The sequence below is a fragment of the Rhinichthys klamathensis genome, unplaced genomic scaffold (genome assembly GCF_029890125.1).
Source record: "Rhinichthys klamathensis goyatoka isolate OS25496 unplaced genomic scaffold, OSU_Roscu_1.1 h1tg000417l_1, whole genome shotgun sequence".
Classification (NCBI taxonomy): Eukaryota; Metazoa; Chordata; class Actinopteri; order Cypriniformes; family Leuciscidae; genus Rhinichthys; species Rhinichthys klamathensis.
Window position 1 is genome coordinate 683037 of NW_026606915.1, and position 22064 is coordinate 705100.

Genomic DNA, 22064 nt, shown 5'->3' on the forward strand with positions numbered 1-22064 from the left:
CTTAAATGCGGAAGAACGCTTGATTATGCTGCCGTTGTCTGTTTTAGCAGAATACTGCCATCTAGTGGTAGCAGCTTTTCTCAGACAGCTGTGTGTGGATCGTGCAAGGCGAAACCCGCGAAATGAAAGTCTCAAAATCCAAATGAATCAAATAGGATCGACTCAATGAATCGAGTCAATGAATGCACGCGCGTCACCTGATCCACACATGCACGTCTTCTGTGTTGCATGTGCAAATTATGATACACTAATACAAAGGAAAACATTTGTATTCACAAAAATGTCTCTATTTGTACAAATTGCTTCACATTCATTCAATTTTGAATTTTGCACACACAAGTTGAAAGGCATGGATAAAACATTTCTGCAACATGTATCAAGTTCATTGATAAGTGTGCTTGCACGTGTTAATCATTTTGATACTAAAATCATCCCATATGCGTGCACAGACAGGTCTGCATTCACAAAACAGCAATTACTGGCTGTATCTTTCCAACAGTCAACCTTTTGTCCTAGGAATGTAAATAGATAGGTAAGATGCCTCATTGCAGTCAGTTAGTGGGTATCTATCGAGGAATGCAGGAGAACTAGAAACTCAGAAGCATTGCCCGTCTCTGTTTGTTATCCAATGCCCTTTTCTCACAAATTCAATTAATTAACTAGCTGTTCAAGGTGATCGTGCTATCATAACTCAACCATAGTTAAAAAACAACATTTGCGTACAGTAAATAAATGCAATAAAAAGCTTCACTTAAATTGCTTCCAAGAATTGTGCAAACTGCCTCCATCTTGCATGCTTGATGGCGTGTAGCCAGAGTATTCACATTGCATACTTTTCGCAATAGCATTTCCAGTTGTTCTCCTCATGAGAAAAAATATATTCCAGAGCAAAGGGTATTTAATATGGAGGCCCAAACCTGCAGAAATAAAGCATAAATAAATGAAATAACAGGAAAATAAATAAAGGAATACATTATTTGATAAAACAAATTGAATCTGAATCCTGATTATTTTTTCTATTAGGCTACTTTTTGTATGTATGTTTAATTTTTAGAATTTAAATTTTTATTTTTATATATATTTTATTGCTGTGTCTGATGCTCTGGGAAAAAGCTGCATGGCTGCTGGTCTATTATCAGTTGTTGTTTTGTATTTTTTATTTTATTTTTTTAGCAAGGTGCTCTAGTACTGTAGGAGACTGAAAAGCTGACTCTAGAACCGCAATGACATTAAAACGTTTTTTTTAAAGCTTTTCACATTTTACAGAACAACCCCCCACCCAATGCCAGCAAGTCAGTAACAAATAAATAAATAAAGTAAATAATAAAACTAATAAAAAACAATAATAATGATAAATGCCTATATGTATGTAAGTAGGCCTACATATACACACACCATACAATATCCATACGTACATATTCATATACACAGATACACATTCAAAATAAAATACTTAAAATAAAATGCCAATACCAATGATTACCCAATTATAAGGCACTCTCCCAACAACAACAAGAATGCACCTAATGTCAGGTTCAACTGTTGCATGAAGTAAGAAGACAATGGCTGGCTATTCTTTACGACTCATTCTGGCTACCATGACAATGGAAAACAATATACAGGTAGGAATATGCCTGCTGGGTTGCTTAAACAATTAGTAATATGAAGTGAGTTGGCCTATGTGATCATGTCTATCTGAACCTTTAGATCCATTAAACTACAACACAGTTTGGCCAAACAGTATAAAACCAACTGTAAATTACTCAGAATATTATTCCATATGTATGTGATACCTTTAGGTCAAACAGTGTTGTAGTTTATTAGATTTAAATGGGTTCAGTAGCCTACTGTATATAAAAAGATACCTGATTAATAATCTGAAAAACAAGCCTTGTGCATTAGGGAATAATATTCTGAGTAATTTACAGTTGGTTTTATACTGTTAGGCCAAACTATGTTGTAGTTTAATGGATTTACATTAGAATATTGCATACATTTAAAGTTCCAAAATTATTATAAAACATATGAAATGCTAATTCCAAAAACAATGCCTTGGGCAATAAAATTGATATTTTTCTGAACATTTTACTATTATTTTGATATCATAATGCCATATAGGCTAGTTACATTTTTTTCCCAGCTAATTAATATATATTTTATGTATTTAAATTAAGCCTTATGCTATGCGAAGGGCACTTGTTTGTGTACATCTTAGCTGGTTTGGGCTGAGAGTTTAATGAAACCGAATGTCTTACGAATGTCAACGTTAAAATAACTTTATCGCCGTCTGGCACGGTAGGCGCTGTTTCCCTACTATTTTTTTATGTGCATTTTTTTTGGGGAAATAAATGAATGAATATACCATTAAAAAAACTATGCATCCCTTATATTTTCTTTTTGCGTACAATGGAACTGGGTGTTTAATCCATGTTTAATACGGGAAGGACGGAGGAAAGTAGACTTGCCGAGACAACGCCCAACTGTATAGCGCAAGAGTTAAGCTGATGTTGCTAGGTGTGGTTCTGTGTATAAATACTTACAGCTGAAACTTTTCTTCTACTCGCTGGCTGTGTGTGCATTCGGTCTTGGTAAGTAAGTAAGGAACTGGGATTTTCTTTATTTCTTACATGTCGTCTTACTCCCGACAGTGCTGTCGTTTTTGTTTTATTGAAATATATAATTGTTGCATTTTTATGACAGCGTTGGTTTTGTTTACTGAAAAATATAATGCAAATGAGAAAAGTGGAAAAAAAAATGCTAATGAAAATGATGCTACAAAGTAATGTAATGTAGTTGCTTAAAGAAGTTATAACCAACTTTGCACACTTTAAACTCTAAAACTCCACATCCTGGTTCTGTAAACTGTTTTTGTCGTCTTCAGTATTTGATTGTGCTTGACAGTCGCTTCTGTTTTACTGGTGAATCATGTCCTTCCAAAAGTTTAAAACTGCTAGAGAACGTATAAATATGATTAATTCCTTAAAACTACAACTGTATTGATTTTTTTAAAGGATTCGGCTTTTTGATATGTATTTTAACATGCCAACATGTTGGTTTGGCTGTTCTGTTCCACAGGTGTCAACATGTCCTTCATCAGTGCTTTTCTCGAGCAGCTTGCCTATCAGGGCATGCAAGAAAACACAAACACAGTACAAGACATCACAGTAAGTTTGCTATAACTTTCTGGAAAATTTGAGCAGCACCAGACTGAATGAGTCAGAGATAGGAATGTACTCCACTCCCCATTATAGTCACAGCCATCCTGTTAAAGGGCATGTGCTTCAATGTTTCTGCTTTCCTTCCTAAAATTTGCTTCTTGAATTTGTATAGACTTCTTACGTTGATCTGCTATTAGTTAGTTTGTAGGCTAGTAATATGTAGGCTATGTTTAAAGGATTTTATTAAGTGGCTCTCATGTCTTTAGGAGGGGCAGGGGACAGTGAAGCCCTTTGCTCAGTTTAATGCGGCTGCAGATGCAGGTGTCCTGGACAAAGCTATCAAGGCAAAAGGTTGGTATATGTTGAAAATCTATAAAACACGTTTATGTCTGTGCATTGTGCATCTGTTTGCTCTATTGACACAAATGTTTGTGTACAGGTGTGGATGAGCCCACAATCATCAGTACACTGGTCCACAGAAGCAATGCCCAGCGCCAGCAAATTAAGGCTGCTTACCAGCAAGCGACTGGCAAGGTATTACATTCAGTGGACCTGAAATGAACACATTCTTTCTCTCTGGATTCACCTTCATCTAAATGACCTCTTCTCCTCTGTGCAGCCTCTAGATGTAGCCCTGAAAGCTGCCCTTAATGGTGAGCTGGAAGATGTGGTTCTGAGCCTGTTGATGCCTCCTGCTCAGTATGATGCCTCTCTGCTCAAAAATGCCATGAAGGTAACATTGTTTCCCAACTGTAGATACAGATAAACTTCACATTTTTATCCTGTATTTGGTGAATATTTAAAAAATATTTACTGGACTTTATTTTACCTTTATTTTATATTTACCCCCCCGCCCGCCCGTCCTGATAACTCAGTCTTTTTCTCTCCAGGGTTTGGGCACAGATGAAGAGACGCTTGTCGAGATTCTGGCCTCTAGGACCAATAAAGAGATCCGAGAGATTAAACAAGTTTTCAAACAAGGTAACATTAATGCTAATTATTAGCCAGTTGTCTTTTAAATATTTTTTTTATGGCAGGAGTGTCCAATCTTGCTCCTCTAGGGCCAACACCCTGCTGAGTTTGGCCCCAGTCTGCTCCAACACGCCTGTCTGGAAGTTTCTAGTTATCCTGAAGAGCTTGCTTGGCTGGTTGGTTCGGGTGTGTTAGAGCGGAACTGTCCAAGATAGTGGCCCTCCAGAAGCAGGATTGGACACCCCTGGTTTATGGTATCCGAGTAGAGTATATCTGTAAATTAATGTATGGCTTACATTTATAGATTATAAAAAGGATCTAGAGGCGGCGATCAAGTCTGAGACAAGTGGAGACTTCAGGAATGCCCTACTTGCTCTCTGCAAGGTTGGATTTTCTTACATAGATGATCCATCTTACATTTTCTAGTAGTGTTTCTCAATTCTGCCCCTCCCAATCCCAGTACTGCATGTCTTGGATGTCTGTCTTATCGAGCACATCTGATTCTGCACCTCAATTCACTAGTAGAGTGATTTGTGACTTGAATTGGATTGTTAATAAACTTTCTTTTCATTTGAATTCATAGGCTGTCAGAAGTGAAGACAAGGTTGTGCAAGATGACCTTGCTGACAAAGATGCCAGGGTAATCAAGTGTTTATTGATAATATGTGGTGGGTTGTTGTATGTACATCTCTCTTGAACTCTCATTTTGCCTGTAGGCCTTGTATGAGGCAGGAGAGAAAAGAAAAGGCACAGACTGCGCTGTGTTCATTGACATCCTCACTACACGGAACGCTCCTCAGCTGAGGAAAAGTATGGTTGACCTCCCTGTTTTTAAAATAAGTAGAGCAGTTGTCTTCTAATCCACTTAATAATGTCATTTTTTTTCTTTAAATTTAGTTTTTCAGCAGTACGCCAAGTACAGTAAAGTGGATGTTGCAAAAGCCCTTGATCTGGAGTTGAAGGGTGATATTGAGACCTGCTTGACTGCTGTTGGTGAGACACTGAAACCTTCATGACTGTCTATAGCTTTACATATCTCATTATAAAATGGAATGACATTCAATAATGTCACTGCAAACTTCTCTGTGAATGGCCTTAGATGAACCATACCTTGCAAGACTTGAATTACTTTCTTAAAGTATGACAAGAATGCTATTTTAATGTTTATTTTGTACTGTATGCAACAATACGACAAGAATGTTATTTTAAGAGAAAGCTTTGAGCAATGAAACAGAAGCTGCATGACATTTCTGGGAAAAAATATTTTCAAGTTTTCATAACACTGTCACTTGTCATCTTTTCAACAGTAAAATGTGCTGGAAACAAATCTGCATTCTTTGCTGATAAACTGAATAAAGCAATGAAGGCAAGTGTAACTCGACATATAATTGATAGATACATTTATATCTCTAGAGTCATACATTTTAAATTGCACCTTTTATGCATGTGTTGGAAATACAGCAGCAAGATCCATCAGTGTGAAGGCCTGTTCACACCGGGACGAATTTCGCGCGCGTTATTCGCCGACGTTTAACGCCTCGTGACTAAACAAAGGGCGCCTATGCGAGTGTGCACACCGACGCGTAAAACGCCACGCGTAAAAGCGTCATTTTTTAAAAAACGCCTCGGGTTCGTTTTTTTGGTTTGACGCGTCACGTCAAAAACTATCCGACCAATGAGATTGGCGCTTTTGCTCACGTGTCTGGAGCTTCTGAAGTTACAGTAAAACACAACTTGGGGGCGCTCAAACACAAAACGGTCTTGCTGAGCACACATACGTAATGGCGAAGAAGATATACAGCGTCTATACTCTGCCGGGAAGAAATAAGACGAGGAAGATGCAAGGCTAGATGAATGTAGAGCTGCTGGTCTTGTTGGTGTCTTTATAAAGAGACACCAACGACAATAAAGAACTATATGACAAACGCGACAAACTTGCTCTCTTCTTCTGAGTGACAAGCGAGTGTCAGAAGCGTAGTTGCGCAGCGCCACTTTGTGGACCGGGGTATTTCTGTTTTACATTAAGCGCCATCTAATGTCAGGGAATGAATTTGCGTGTTCACTCGGCTCATCGTCAGCGAAAATCGCTTGGGTGTGAACACAAAAAACGCGTTGAAAAACGCTGACGAATAACGCGAGCCGATATTCGTCCCGGTGTGTACAGGCCTTCACTTTGTGTTTGCACAGGGCTCTGGTTACAAAGGCAATATCTTGACCAGAATATTGGTGAGCCGCTCTGAGATTGACTTGGCCAAAATCAAGCAAGAGTATCAGAATAAGTTTGGCAAGAGTCTCTACCAGGACATCCAGGTAAATACTGTAAATCTCAGTTAGCAAATTTTAAATCTTGAATTTGTATTCTGTGCTGTCATTATTGTACTCTTCAATACATAAACACAAAATAGTGAGTGTGATATGTGGTCCTTTCCTGTAAAGATTCAATTGTTAAAGATTGTGTGTTTTGTTTGTTTTAGGATGACACCAAAGGAGATTATGAGGCGATCCTGCTAGCCTTGTGTGGCAATTAATTGGTGCCAACAATGAATGTGTACAAATGAAGACCCACCAGCTATCAATATATGAATTATACACCCCATACAGTATAACAACCATATTGGATTAAAAAATGTTTTTGAGAAATAAAAACTTTTCTTAATGTATATATGTGTGTGTGCGTAAATTATGCAACACTTCTAATGTGGTGTGCATCTATGAATTTCTATGAAAGAGCCTAGTGAACAATACAAGTCTTTAAGTTTACTTTAAAAGGGTGCTCCAGAATGTTCAGTCAGTGTGGCAATCTGAGGAACCCCAATTGGTGCTTGAAGAATCTTTTCAATCTATCCTTTTAGTCTGTGCAGTCTCTGTCATAAAAAACAAAGTGCCTACTATTTACAGAGAGGAAAATGTGCCTAGAAGTTTTTAAGTAAACAGTCCCCTTGACTTATAATGTGTAAATTTGCTAATAGACAAAATTACCATTTGATTCAAGTAAAAACTCACATATTTGTTTTAGATGCCTTATATTCATTTAAATTCTTTAAACATTATGTATAAAACTGGGTTTATAAAGTAAACTTACCTGCAGTATAGAAAACTTAGGCTACCACGAAAGATTGAGGATATGACAAACTTGTCTCTGTGTCAGAAGAAACATATTTGGCTGGAACAATGAGAAGTGGGAAATAGATAAATATTGACTAAGAGAGAGGGCGTGATATCTTTAAAACTTAATGAACTTGGGATAAAGTACAGTTCTTTATAATGTGTCATCGGATCGATGTCAGCACAAGACAAGTCTTGCTGTGATTCCTGGCGTACGCTGCAGTACCGGGTGGCGCTGTTGATTATTGGCTGTGAAACAGGGGCTCTATCGAGGGCTATTGTTGATTGGTTGAAGGAGTACGTTACGTCACGCGCTTCCGCGGAAGTAACGAGGATTGGAAAATAGAGGTTATAATATGCAGCATTGACCACAGCGGGTTAAGGAGAGATTTACCTGGAAATACAGTAAGGTATTTGCTGTACTTAAATTGTGTCATTTGTACATTGATATATGTATCATTTCGGTTGTTCGGACTAACGTTAGTCCTAATCGAAAGTCTCCTTCAAGTAGAGCAAATGTGGACAGTAATGGACTGTTTTGGACTGTGAATGAATCGTTCTTATGCTCAAAGATTTAATTGCAGTGTAAAGCTGTTTGCAGAACGTTTATAAAAGATATCTAATGACTCTTGCACATGTTCTATCATGTATACCCAGGTGTGATATTATATCAGTGTCATGAATGAATACATGTGCAATGAATGAATGCATGAAACGCTCAGCACTCTTTGCAATGCTGGTTTGTGTTTAAAGAGGAAAATGCATACTTAACAAGTCCATGTCAAACCCTCTACTTGTGTTCGTTCCAGAGTGCAGCCATGAGCTGAGGCTCCCCAAACCCGCCTTTCTCGATGATGAACGACAAGCTGGTGTTTCTGGGTCTCCTTTACTTCATCCAGGGCATTCCATATGGCCTGCAGTCATCCCTGCTCCCAGTGTACCTGCGCGGTGCCGGTCACTCCCTCACCCGAATCAGCCTCACCAAAATCCTCTACTTCCCCTGGGTGCTCAAGGTGCTCTGGGCCCCTCTGGTGGACCGGACTGGCACCAAGCGCTGCTGGTTGGTGGGCACGGTGGCTGGTCTGGCCCTCACCTGTTTGGTGAGCGCTACTATTTCACCTGATGTCCAGTACATGGTTGTAGCGGGCTCCCTGCTTGCCATGAACTTGCTGGCATCCGTGCAGGACATTGCAGCTGACGGGGTGGCCGTGCGGCTGCTCAGGGGGCAGGGGGAGCTGGGTTTGGGGAACACTGTGCAGGTGGTAGGGTATAAAGCTGGGTCTGTGTTTGCTGGAGGGGGGCTGCTGGCTGTGATTGATGTTGCAGGCTGGGGCTGGATGTTCACACTGCTGGCCTGTGTGTACGGTGGTGTTGCTCTGTTTGTGTGGGGCGCCCCTGTGTTGGACGGAGAGTCGGCGCGGGGACAGGGAGAAGGACGGAGAGGGCCAAAGGATGTGATGCAGCCCTGGAAGGTGTGGAGGAAGCTCTTGTCTGTGCCAGGAACGACATGGACAATGTTCTACGTCCTCACTTACAAGCTAGGTAAGATGTTTGTCATAATTTGACACCATTTACATTTTTACACTAGTTTTACACAAGTTGACTCTAACCTATTGTTTTGTAGTTGTCTACTGAATACATTTTATTCAGACAGTTTAATATGTAAATGTGAAGTGTGTTGTTTCTACATCACCAGAAAAGATTGCCATTTTCCCCCAAACATTTATAACTTTGCCCTACTATTCTGACATTCTGTTGATTTACTAGTCACTTTCCAGCTTAACATTTACAAATAATTTGATTAAAATCTATTTTTTATTTAAAAATATATTTGTATATATATATATATATATATACATTTTATTTTAATACAATTATTTGTAAACGTTAAATATTATTTATGTGCTCGTGCTGTGATAACTATACAGTTATAAGTAAAGTTCCTAAAGTTATTAAGCAGGAAAGTGACTAATTTATGTTAGAATGGTGGGACAGAGGGAAAGTTATAAATCAAAAACTACAGCAACAACACCAACATATTACTGTGACTGATCATGATCTTAAAACTGAGCAGATTATATATATATATATATATATAATACAGTGGTGGCCAAAATTATTCGAACGGTAAGATTTTTTAATGTTTTAAAAGAAGTCTCTTCTGCCCACCAAGGCTTCATTTATTTGATCCAAAATACAGCAAAACAGTAATATTGTGAAATATTTTTACAATTTAAAATAACTGTTATCTATTTGAATATATTTTAAAATGTAATTTATTCCTGTGATCAAAGCTGAATTTTCACCATCATTACTCCAGTCTTCAGTGTCACATGGTTCAGAAATCATTCTTATATGCTGATTTGCTGCTCAAGAAACATGTATTATTATTTCATTATTTATTATGTTGAAAGCAGTTGTGTACAATTTCTTTTCAGGATTCTTTGATGAACAGAAAGTAAAAAAAACACAAAAAAACAGTTATCTGAAATAGAAAGCTTTTGCAACATAATAAATGTCTTTACTGTCACTTTTGATCAATTTAATGCATCCTTGCTGAATAAAATTATTAATTTCTTTACAAAAATCAACAAAAAACTCTTACTGGTACTGACCCCAAACTTTTGAACGGTAGTGATAATGTTACAAAAGCTTTCTATTTCAGATAAATGCTGTTCTTTTGAACTTTCTATTCATCAAATAATCCAGAAAAATTGTACACAACTGTTTTCAACATTGGTAATAATAATTAATGTTTCTTGAGCATCAAATCATCATATTATAATGATTTCTGAAGGATCACGTGACACTGAAAACTGGAGTAATGATGCTGAAAATTCAGCTTTACCACCACAGGAATAAATTGCATTTTAAAATATATTCAAATAGAAAACAGTTCTTTTAAACTGTAAAAATATTTCACAATATTACTGTTTTTGCTGTATTTCCGATCAAATAAATGAAGCCTTGGTGAGCAGAAGAAACTTTTTTAAACATTTACCATTCTAAGAACTTTGGCCACCACTATATATATATATATATATATATATATATATATATATATATATATATATATATATATATATATATATATATATATATATATATATATATATATAGCCTATATAATTTTTTTAGTTCATGGCCAGTCCTGGTAATGTTTTGCCACAAGATGGCAGCCTTGCCATTTTCCATCCTTGCTGTCACATTATTCTCTATGACTTTGAAGCTGCTAAACATCAGGAAACCATACACAGTTGGGTCATCCAGGTGTTCAGAATGTCTGCACTGAAACTGAAACTGATATTGAAATCTTTCATTCAACTTTGAGCTAGCATTTAACTACAAGCCTAACTTCTATGTTATGATTTGAATCAAGAATATAGGCATAAATAGCAGCTAATGAATCACTTTCAATGAGCTGAATGTGGTGTTTGGCACCAGAAGGGGATTATGTCCAGATTAGTCTCTTTGTGTCTGTGGTATTTTCATCGAAAACAGAATTTGTGTGTTTATGTGAATGTGTTTTTTTTTTTTTGTGTCACCTCATTTGAGTGCAATATTTTTTGTCAACTTTAAACAATTTAATCAGAAAACCAGGCTTTGTGTAACTTGTTCATGTATATGGGTATGTGTGTCTCTGGCAAAGAGAGAGAGGTGGCACTGTAATCGGATGAGCTCCAGCAGACAAAATCAGACAGGACAAGCGGCAGCCCCACTCTTAATCCGTCTTATAAGGTTTCTCCCCCTGATCATCATCATAATCATTATTAAACAGCACTTCGGATGACACAAATTACTTCAAATGCAATAACATCTTTCGTTTACAAGTGTGCTAGTTAAGTACACTGCAAAACATCATTCTCCTAATCAGTATTATGTCTCATTGTTCAGTAAAAATATGTACAAATCTGTCAAACAAGATACATTTACTTTGCATAAGATTTGTTTTAGAGAATATGCATGAATTAGACGTTTATTTTCTGTTTTCCATTGACAAATAGTCTTTTTTTTTTTATAGAAATCTTAATATATTTTTTTGCACAAATCTAACAGTTTTGTGCAGTTCATGTTTAAAGCAAACAACAACAAAAATCAATTTGCCTGTGGGATGAGAAAAATCTAACTTTTTAGTCTCTGATAACAAGTCTTATCTAATGGAGATTTGCATCTCATTGATTTATTTGAAATATTAGTATGATTTTTTTCTTCTGGGAAACAAGACAATTTTTGATTCCGAAAAATAGTTTTGCTCTGTTTATCTGCAAAATATCACTAAAAGACAATAAAAATAACTTTAAAACTATCAACACACATTGATGTTGAGTGGAGATAGAAAGTCTTAGAATCCATGCATTTAAATGGTCGTTTGCAGTTTTTTATTTAACTTTAATTGATTGTTTCTCAAAAGCTTTGTGTGATCATATATATTACAGTACATAGGAATTCGCAAACTATAGTTCCCTGTTATTTACTTCAAGATTTTAAAAAGATGTTTATTGGATTGTTGAATAATGTGATTATCTTACTAAGTTGTCAAATCAATCACACTTTACGGTGTTGCATGTCATCTAGAGCGTCTATTGCATCACAGGTTGTTACCAAAATGTGTTCAGCCCAAGCGTTGATAAAGGGTGATGGAGGGACAGCGATGGGATGGAGGGGGCTGGCATTTTGCCAGACGTGGTGCTTCCCTGGGAAGAGTCCAGCTGGAGATGGGAGTGTACTTGTGGGGGGTTCAAATTGGACTCTGAATGGGAGTAGAAAACCACTTTTGCTCTGTCTCTCTCTGTCTTTCACTCTCTTTCTCTAACTATATATACATAACACACACTCATACATGCTTATATGCATGTATAACGCCTGATGCTGCCCTCCCTCTGTCCAGCACAGCAGGGGCCAGGGAAAGGAGGGGCTTGCAGGGGGGATGGAGGGGTGACGCGAGCAGGAGGCAAATATTTTCTAGAGGGAACGCTGAGGACTGCAGGGGGGATGAATTAATGAACAACCACCACATGCTCAACTATGAGAGAGAGTGAAAGAGAGCGAGCGAGATGGTGGGGTGCAGGGGGCATCGGGTATGATGAAAAAGCGTGTGAGTGGAGGGTGATAGAGAAAAGAGAATTCCAAGGAAGAAGATGAGTAAAGCATGTGATGTCTTTTAGTTGACCTACCTTGTTTTCCCATTGTCTGGACCATTGTGTAACTCGGGTGTGAACATTAAAAAGCATTCTGTTTAGATATGTGAGCTTACATCACACTATGAATAGGATGCGTCTCCGTTCCCTATCCTTACCACCGTATCTTCCCTCATGGTTTTTCTCCATGCTTTTGTTTCATCCGAACATTAGTGTCCCAGAACGTAAAGGGAATAACCTAGACCTTTGCGTATTCTAACCTCAGAGGTCCGTAGAGACTTGGTACGGAGCTTGTCGTTGGTTAAGGAGCATTTACAATGGAGTTGTGTGACCTGCTCAAGTACACACAGATGCAGATACACACGGCACAGTGACCTACATGAACTGGGAGGGACTCAGGTTCCTCAGGCTGTTCCCATGCTGAAGACTCTAGGGACTTTGGATCGTAGAGTTGGCTTTAGTCACCATCTAGTTCAGGTGGCGTTACATTGAAATGCATGCTCATGTTGCTCCAAACCCGTATGGCTTTCTATCTTCTGTGGAATACAAAAGTTGAATACTTAAATAATATCCTGGCCTTTCTTTTCTGTGCAATAAAAATAACTGAGGTCTGGGGCTATCAAGTTTTAACAATAGCATGATAGCCTTGGGTGACGAACCGAGTAAAAAGTGAATCATTATTCATGGATAGTCTGAACATCTGTATTGGTGCTTGTGGTGTCATGATATCATGAACAAATCATGAAGTCACTAGCTCAATCTGATTTTAATCAACACATTGGATGGAAAGATCTCTGTTAATAATCATATACATGTACGTCTATTCATTTATGGTGCTTTTTTTTCCTTTCTGAGACTTGACAGGTCCAGTCGTTATTCGTTTTAATTGCATGTAAATAACCAGTATATTCTTAGAAATATCTCTTTTTCTTTCCATAGAAGAAATAAAGTTTGGACCAACATGAGGATGAGAACAAGATGACAATTTTCTTTTTTTAGCTTGAACTATCCGTTTAATTGTAATCCTTAACAGGTTTTCTTTTTTTATATATAAAATGCAGTGGCAGACAACTTTTTAAAAGGAGCTTCAAATCTTTCATCGGGTTTCAATCACTACCACTGTAGTATGATTGTTGTACAGTTCTTTATTTGCTGTAATTGTTCAGTCTCATCCTGAATCTGTAGTCCATTTTTGTCTTCATCTGTTCCCCATTATCTATCGTTGTTAACTGATATAGCATCTCTCCCCACTCTCTCTATAACTCCCCCATTTCTCCTCCCAGTGCCTCCACTCTTCTGCTGTGTTTTTGTGGATGTCTAATGAAATCCCATGTGAAATGGACAATTGTTGCTCTGAGATTATTTATAGACATAAATAAGCAGCCTTGTTGTTTGTTTTCAATCCCTGCTTAAAAAATAATTAGTTTGAAGCAGCGTAGGGGGAAAATAAAAAGACTGAGACAGAACGCTGAAGCGCATGTCCAGACTTCACATATAATCCGATCTACTACAGCATCTGAACTGTTCAATGATCATTTTTGGCATTTTGTATACATTTAGACTACCATGTTGTTGACACTGATCACTATTTGTTTCACAGTGTTTCCTTTACATACATTTTCAACTATAATAATTGTGATATTTTAGTGGAAATGCAGATTCATATTATCTTTCCATAATCTTAAGGATTAAGAATTTCTACTCTATGATTTTGTCTCATGTCACATATTGTTTGACAAGCTGGTCTAATACACATTTAATAGTTCTAAAACCATTGGAATTATTATACAAACAAGCACTTAAAATTTTAGATAAACTATTTAGTTTTCATCATTGTCACATTTTAAATAAGTATAACTTGTTTAGCTGGGAAAATCTAATCAACTTTAAAAATGTTTGTTTAGTTCATAAGATTATGCATGGTTTGGCTCCTCCTCCTCTGGCTGATTTTATTACATTTAAATCTACTAAAAACAGAGTAACGAGAGGTGCAATTAGAGATGATTGTATAATTCCACGTAGGAAAACTTTGTTTGGTCAAGCTGTTTTTTTTTTTCATTTAGAGCATCACATCAGTGGAATACTGTACCACACTCAATTAGAGAATGCTCATCATTTAACTAATTTAAGCATAATTTTAAGAAATGGCTTCTTCATAATCAACAATGTGAACATTAATGCTGCCTCCTTTGCTATTATTAATAATTTCATTTTAAGTAGTAATATTTAACTCATAACAATGTCTTTTTTTTATCTATCTTTTTATTGTGTATATATAGTTTTTTTGTATAATATGTTTAATTGTATTTTACAGAGTTGTTTACAAGTTCTAGTTCTATTATTGTTCTAATGTTTTACCCTTTTCTCTAGTTTTAGGCCTAATAACACCTGGCAAAGGGACTACCAATGAAAACTAGCCTTCGGGCTAATTTGGGTACATTTACATTCATGAATGTTGATTAATGTACACTGTCTCCTTTCTAAATAAAGAAAGAAAGAAATAAGGAAATGAATTTTAAAAATGTAAAAAATAAATAAAATAAAAGTAAAATGTTATATGGTTGATACACCCCCCATCACCCAACCCCTTCACATTTACCTTCAATGTGCAAGGTAAATGTGACTGACTTGTATTATCCTACATAAAACTGCATTCTTATTCCTTGAAGGCAGGGGCGTCATGCAAGCCAAAATTCTGGGGGGGCACAATCTGAGACGTTGCAATTGTTTTCTGACGGGTGATATGGATCATGTTAGGAGGGGTCAGGGGGTTTCTCCCCCTGAAATTTTTTTAATTCTGGCTGCGAAACATACTATTTCAATGCAGTTTGGGAGGGACAGAAATACCTTAACGGAGCTAGCAGCAACCCTCCTCTATCTGAGGACTAAGTTAAAGTATATGTGTATCTTATATGTGCATTATAAGATGTTTTGAAGGCCAAAAAAAACTGGATACAAACAGCTTTAAAACCATGTCACGCAGCTGATTATTTTTCTCTCCTCATCTCCATCACACTTTTTCTCTTTGTTTTTCTCTTGCCCTGTCTCTTCCCCTCCTAAAGTTGAGCTTTGACTGATAGGCTTTTCATTTTTGTCTGTCAGTGAAGAAAGTAAACATAGGGTCAACTGATAGGTTGATTTATGAATCATTTTCTCAGACGAGTTCATTTACTGAAAGCTACTAGGAAAGCTAGGTAGCCTAACTAAGTTTATTAAATTCATTCACAGTACACATTCATTATTGATCTTATAAAGTTACCTAATACAGGGCCGTAGACAGGGCTTTATAATCAAAGAGGTCCTAAATTTGAGGTGGGTAGGGGGTCCAAATTTTTTATTTCTCTGATATGTGCATTTCAAGACGTTTGAAGGCCAAAGAAAGGATAAGAAATAGCCTTAAAACCATGTCAGCGGACAGTAGATTATTTGTCAATACCTGCTCTCACTTCTTATCCATCACTCTTTCTTTTTCTCTCAGTCTCCTGATCTTGCCTTCCCCTCCTAAAGCTGAGCTTTTTTAATTTACTTAAGGCTACAAATTGTACTATATTAATTCTCAATATGTACACATTCATTATTAATCTTGTGCCTAACAATGAAAACGGCTTTTCCCCTCACAATGACAGTAAACTATAATTATTAGCCTACATTACGAGTCACGTTATAACAGGCCTATTTTCAGTTCAAAATGGCGAAATTAGACAAAAGTATATTCGTGTGCCTGATTATTTTTGTCATTCGTTTAACATTTATGAACTAAAAAAACTGTCAAATATGAAATGTTTAGTTTAGCTACTTAAATCTCGCACTTGACTGTACACTGAAGCGTCGAGTCTCACTGCTAAAATTCGCGCTCAGCTTCTGTGAACATAAAGCCCGCCTACTTTGATTTGATTGGTCATCTCAAATATTCTGACATTGACGAGCAGTGACAGACCAATGAGGCTCAGATGAACTCACACGCACACGCACACACACACACCCTGTCCTCTGTTTCTGACGTGCTCTCTGCTCGGCGCCGCTGCGGATTGAAGATGAACAACGCGCTGAATCTGATTATAACAAGACTGAAGTAATAAAAAATTATCAGGGAGGAAAAATCTGAGGGGGCACGTGCCCCCTCACTTTGAATGGGCATGACGCCACTGCTTGAAGGCATTGGACCTGGGTGGCATAGCTGCCTTATGATTCTCTAAGAAAAGATGTGCTGAATGTGAAAAAATGAGTTCCATTGTTCATTGTTGCCACCACATTACAGACTTTACAACATCCTTTACAAGTTTAGTTCTACTGTCAGACTCAATCCTCCACAAAGAAAGCAATGTCAAAGCGCTCACGTGCATCTGTCAGCGACCGTAGCAGAACTCAGGCAGAAGCGTCTGATTTTTTTTATTTGATTTTCTGTTTTTGTTTCTCTCCGGTTTCATCCCGGGGTCCCCGTAAGCGCAGTTTCTGTTTGACGGCGGTCTCAGAGCTGTCAGTCAGCGGGCTGTCTCGCTGTCAAACTGAAGGCAGACTCCATAAATAATGACAATGGCGTTAAATAATACACGGCGGCGGGTTACCGAGGCCTCTGTGCACCCACTATCATGCAGCGAGGCAGCCAGGCAGGACTCGGCGCAATGTAACGGTAACGTTTTCTCTTGCAGCATTTGTTTTTGTCAGAGTTTAAGTGACAAACTCTCAGGAAAAAAAATGACTGGAAGGCAATCCAGGCACTGATCCTTTGAGGAGTAAAGTGCGAGAAAACTAAACAAAACGTGGCCTCTGCTCAGGTTATCTTCACTTTTTTTCCATTCTCAGACATGGCTGTGTTTTATTTTGACTAAGTTTGTGCTGTGATATGCAGTTAATATCAGGTTTTTAACACCAGTTTTGAGAAAAGCCTGATGCAATGTGATAAGAATGCAACACATTTTCAATAATCCGGTCAATTTTCTTGGTCTGTTTGTTCCCTCTAACTAAAGTCCAGAGTTTTCCTAGAAAAGAGCATTTACAATCATACGTGTGTGTGTGCCCTGATGTAATCCTATATTTTGTGTCCAGGCGAACAGGGGGCTATCACCATGTTTCCTCTCTTCCTGCTGGACCACCACATGACTGCCAGAGAGCTGGGGGTGTGGAACGGCATGGTTGCCATGGCATTTTCCATCTGCGGCTCATCAATTGGGGGCTTCTTGCTCTCTCAGTACAGGTAGGGAGTGTGTTTTGTTATAAAACGATGGTGAAACTGACTCAATTCTAGCTGCAACACCCTTTCAGCCAAGTCACGCTTTGCCATTAATGTTGCAGGAATGGTGTTGGAAGACTTTGTTGTTTGAATTTCACCTTACATCTTTTTCTAAACCCCCTCTTGCTTTATCGGTTTTTGTTGCCCACCATCTCTCTGTGAAAGAAACGCGGCCCTTTTCTTTTTCTCAGTGTTTTCTCACTATATCTCTACACCCATCTCAGCCCCAGGTGCGAAAGAAGGAGAGAGAAAGAGATAGTGTGTGTGAGCGATAGAAAGAGTGATAGTAATGGAAGTAAACACAGCCTTTTGTGGGAGCTGAGAGTAAAGCAGGCTCAGGTGTGAGCTGAAAGGCCTCCAGGATGCATAAGGTTGGACTGCGTGAATGGAGATATACTTGTTGCTGATACGTTGCCCTTGTCTACTGACCTGAGACCGGTTTTCACCAGTTATGTCTTGTAATAGTTAAGATAGGATTTTGGTGGTCTACTCTAAACCGTTCCAAGAGCAGTCGAAGTCGCTTATCTTCCTGGAGCGTTATTGACTCATAAGCCCACACACCTGTTAGTGTGCTCAGAGAAAGGCACGAGGAAGAGGATTTTGGAGAAAGACGGGTGCAGTGGTTCTGTGTTTATTTTGTTCCAGACTTGAGGGCAGACATCCAGTCATGTATCCGAGTTTAAGTGAAATGATACTTTTCATACTGGACATGTGCCATTTTCTCCAGGCTGGTTTTCTTTACATTATGTCATAATGAAAATGCATTTTAATGCAGTTTTACACACCACTGGAATGCATTACATTATCTTCTGCACTTGACTGTTGGTGTGTACTTTAGTTAAAATGATGTAATGTTGGTCTATTAATAGCCTGAGAGTAACATCAAATTTAGTCTACTGTCTCTGTGAGCTGCAATTTCCCAAACATCTTAAGTTAGTCACTGAGGTGATGCAAACATTGGCTAGATCAGAGGCCACCAAATCCAGAACAAAAAGTTTGGGGTCAGTAAGATGTTGTTGAAAGAAGTCTCTGACCAAGGTTGCATTTATCTGATCAAAACTGTTTTATATAAAATGTCATTTTTTCTTATGGTGGCAAAGCTAAATTTTCAGCAGCCATTACTTCAGTCTTCAGTGTCACATGACCCTTCAGAAATCATTTGAATATGCTGATTTGTTGCTCTCAAGAAACATTTATTATCAATTAAAGCAGTTGTGTTAATATTTTTAAGGAATCACATTGGAATTACAGTGGAAACTGTGATACATTTTTCAGGATTTTTAATAAATAGAAAGCTATATAATAGAGCAGCATTTATTAAAAAAAAAATTTTTTGTAACAATAAACATATTTACTGTCCCTTTTAAGCAGTTTAAAGGTAGGGTAGGCAATGTTTTTCAAAAACACTTTTTTATACTGTTTGAAACTCTTTTCACATCCTCATAGCAATCAATAATATAAGTGGTCTAAACATTAAACAAATTATATATATCTTCTGTGAAAGTCTCAGAACCAAAATAATGTTTGTCCAATCATTGCCTTTAGTCCGAATGTAATGCTACGGACCGGTGTCTTACCTGCCTGTAAACCTATGACATATTTCCATACCTCCGCTCCAGTTCCATGAGTCACAGTCACAGAGCGCCACAAACAAACAGCAGCCGGCTTTTACAGTCCCTCCTGAACCAAAACAACAAGCTTATGCTGTGTTCACTCCATGTCGTAACCATAATTACAAGATGGCAACTCGTGACTTTCTACTCAGAGCTGTTCACGTCCTAAGTCTCGGATTAATGCTTTTCTATGTCAACACTATCAACGGTGAAATGAATCTACAGCAGTCAGGTGCTACAAGTCAGATCTCTGTAAGTTATTATTGTAAAACTATGTGCTTTGAAACAGGCAATTTAACACCATCTCTTGTGATGCTTTGCAGACTCTGCTGTGTGTGTTCACGTGTTTTGGAGGAGACGTGGCTTTGGAGACGCTCTGTCTGAAGGGAGGGTGTGATCTTACGCTTTCAAAGCTAGCTTGCTATTGCTAGCCTCTCCAAAATCGCCTACCCTAACTTTAATGCGTCCTTCTCAAATTAAAGTATTTATTCCTTAAAAAAACAACAACGTTTGAACGGTAGTGAATGTTTATTGTACAAATAGTCACTTGCCTAGTATTTAATTAACATTTCAGTAGGTCCAGTCTCTAAATTTCCTTCAAGCAAATATCCAAACAATCATAATCATGTACTGGGTAACAGGCCAATATGTTGTATGGATATGAAATTAAATGTGCATTTAAGTATAATATTATTGCTAGAGTGATTATGGGGAATATTAATTTCAGGGGCTCGCCAGGGGCTTTGAGATGCTATGGTCTCCAGTGTTTCCGCTACATTAATTCTGCCGTGGCGGGCCGCCACACCTAAAATCATCCCGCCACGGCTGCAGCTTCTCGGTCCGATATTGTATGTGTTATTGTTAAGCCCCACTAAAGGCATACAAAACATTGTAAAGCACCATAAAGTTTTCGCACTATATTCCAAGACTTCTAAAGTCATTCAATAGCATGTGAGGTAAAAATGTATATTTAAGTCGTTAAGTTAAAGTTAATGGAAACTCATCTCTCCTCAGTCATTCTCCATTCAGCATTCAAACAGCACGTCACGTTCGGGTACGACAGTAACACGACGACACTCTCTTCAAGATCAATGTTCCCATTATTATACTTTATTTGTAGATAAAGATCTATAGTTTGCATAAAATTACTTTATCTTGCTGGAGTTTATAGCGCTTTCTAAATCATATTCCTTTCTCCCGGGTGTCTGTTACTACAGCACTAGAGTAGAGAGCACTATGAATTGTTCTTCATGCGCACTGTAAGTTAACTGAAATTTAAAACTGTTAAAAGAAAAGGCTCAATAAACTGTTGCATAGATATAATACATTAAGCATAGATAGATATAATCTCTTCGCTTTGAACTTTTCAATGCGAAGCGCTGCACGGTGTGACTTCGGGTTGCTTCAAGTGCATCATTCTGCGCACGGGATGCGAATCGCTTTGCCGCTCTTATGGGCTCTATGCACGGCGGTATTTCCGGTGAAGGTCTAAGGATGCTGGATTACTTCCGCCGATCGTAGAGTCCAATGCTATACCGAGAATTTATATTGGTTTTTATACTCTATTGCTATACTAAAGAAACGTTAGGACACAAAAACAGACACCCCTCATTTTGTTTATGCTTCTTTGTTTATTATATTAAATAAACATAACTATATATAAAATTACATCTAAACATATTCAAGTTTCGTTTCAAAGACGAGAGGACAGTAAATTTTGAAGACCATAATCCCGTTTTCCTCGGTTTTCCTCCGCTTTAAATCTCCCCAACCGGAAACGCAAGAGCATCCTTGCATCAAACGCGGAAGTTATGCGTGCATATAGCCCATTGGCGCCTTTCATGTTATAATGCTTAGGGGAAGTTTAAACACCTGGGATAAGGGGGCGTGGCCAGTGGGAATATCACTCATGGGCCACGCCCCCTCCCCCTGCCGAAATGGGCCTGCCACCACGGCTGGAAAAAATCCTAGAGGAAACACTGGTCTCTAAGAAATGTGGATGGATACTGTAAAAATGAGCATGCCTTCAAAACCGTATGTACACCATAGACTGTAAACAAATAGATGTACACCAGCCCAGAACCTGTGCAAAATTCCCTTTAGAAATCCTAATCAGCGGAAGATTGTGCGAACATGCATCTCCACCCCTCCTCCTCCCCAAAAATAACCATATAAGGAGTTTTAACTCTACTATTCATATCCTCACCTGCATATCATTTCCATTGCATATATTTCCATCCATGTAATAGCCTACTACTGCTTTCAAAGACACTTGGACAATATGAGATTGGGATATTTGAGACTGTAAATGCTGTTTGTGCCATCACATTACATCACTAAGACTCATTTATCATTGTCTTGTTTAAAATAAAATAAAAATCTGTAAAAAAAAAAAAAAAGTCCAAAATTGTAGGTAGAAAATACTTTTCAGAAAATAATTATTCTCATTCATTTCTCTTGGCAAAATAGATTATTTTTAATTGTTTTAAACAAAACAAATTTATGCAGTTTTTGTGCGTAAAAGAAACATATTTTAGAATGTTTAGACTGAAAAAGATACTTATTTTTCAGTGTAACAATTTTCTCACATCAGTGCTTCACACAGAACATTTATAAAAAAAATAAAAAACGTGTAAATCTAACCAATTCCTTTAAATAGGCATTTTCATGATGCTTGGAAGACTGCATAAGGTGTTATCAATAGGCTACTGTCAGTCTGCTCAGGAAAACCAGCACACCTGTGTGCAGTGTGGCAGCAGTTGTACAGTACTGTGTCATCGGACCATTCAAACACCAGAAGAGTCTGTGAGTGTCATTATACTGCCTGTGTTGCTAAGCCATCTTAGTC

At 37.9% G+C, this 22064-nt stretch overlaps 2 protein-coding genes across 3 annotated transcripts in view; both read left to right on the forward strand.

Moving 5' to 3' along the window:
* The first annotated feature begins 2487 nt into the window (after positions 1–2487).
* Positions 2488–6790, forward strand: anxa1a (annexin A1a). Its single transcript, XM_056235230.1, has 13 exons — positions 2488–2588; positions 3076–3164; positions 3425–3509; positions 3598–3692; positions 3778–3891; positions 4049–4139; positions 4435–4514; positions 4714–4770; positions 4847–4940; positions 5028–5123; positions 5438–5496; positions 6318–6440; positions 6605–6790. The coding sequence occupies exons 2-13, from the start codon at positions 3084–3086 to the stop codon at positions 6656–6658; spliced, it is 1029 nt and encodes a 342-aa protein (XP_056091205.1). The 5' UTR covers positions 2488–2588; positions 3076–3083; the 3' UTR covers positions 6659–6790.
* A 726-nt stretch (positions 6791–7516) lies between these two features.
* Positions 7517–22064, forward strand: part of mfsd3 (major facilitator superfamily domain containing 3) — a 29968-nt gene continuing 15420 nt past the window's right edge. Inside the window, exons 1-3 of one of the 2 annotated variants that reach the window (XM_056235222.1) lie at positions 7517–7645; positions 8045–8777; positions 17420–17567. In XM_056235222.1, coding sequence (XP_056091197.1) covers positions 8087–8777; positions 17420–17567 — 839 coding nt within the window. In that variant the 5' untranslated portion in view covers positions 7517–7645; positions 8045–8086. The remainder of the gene's footprint in view (positions 7646–8044; positions 8778–17419; positions 17568–22064) is intronic. The other variant, XM_056235223.1, reaches the window with a different exon arrangement.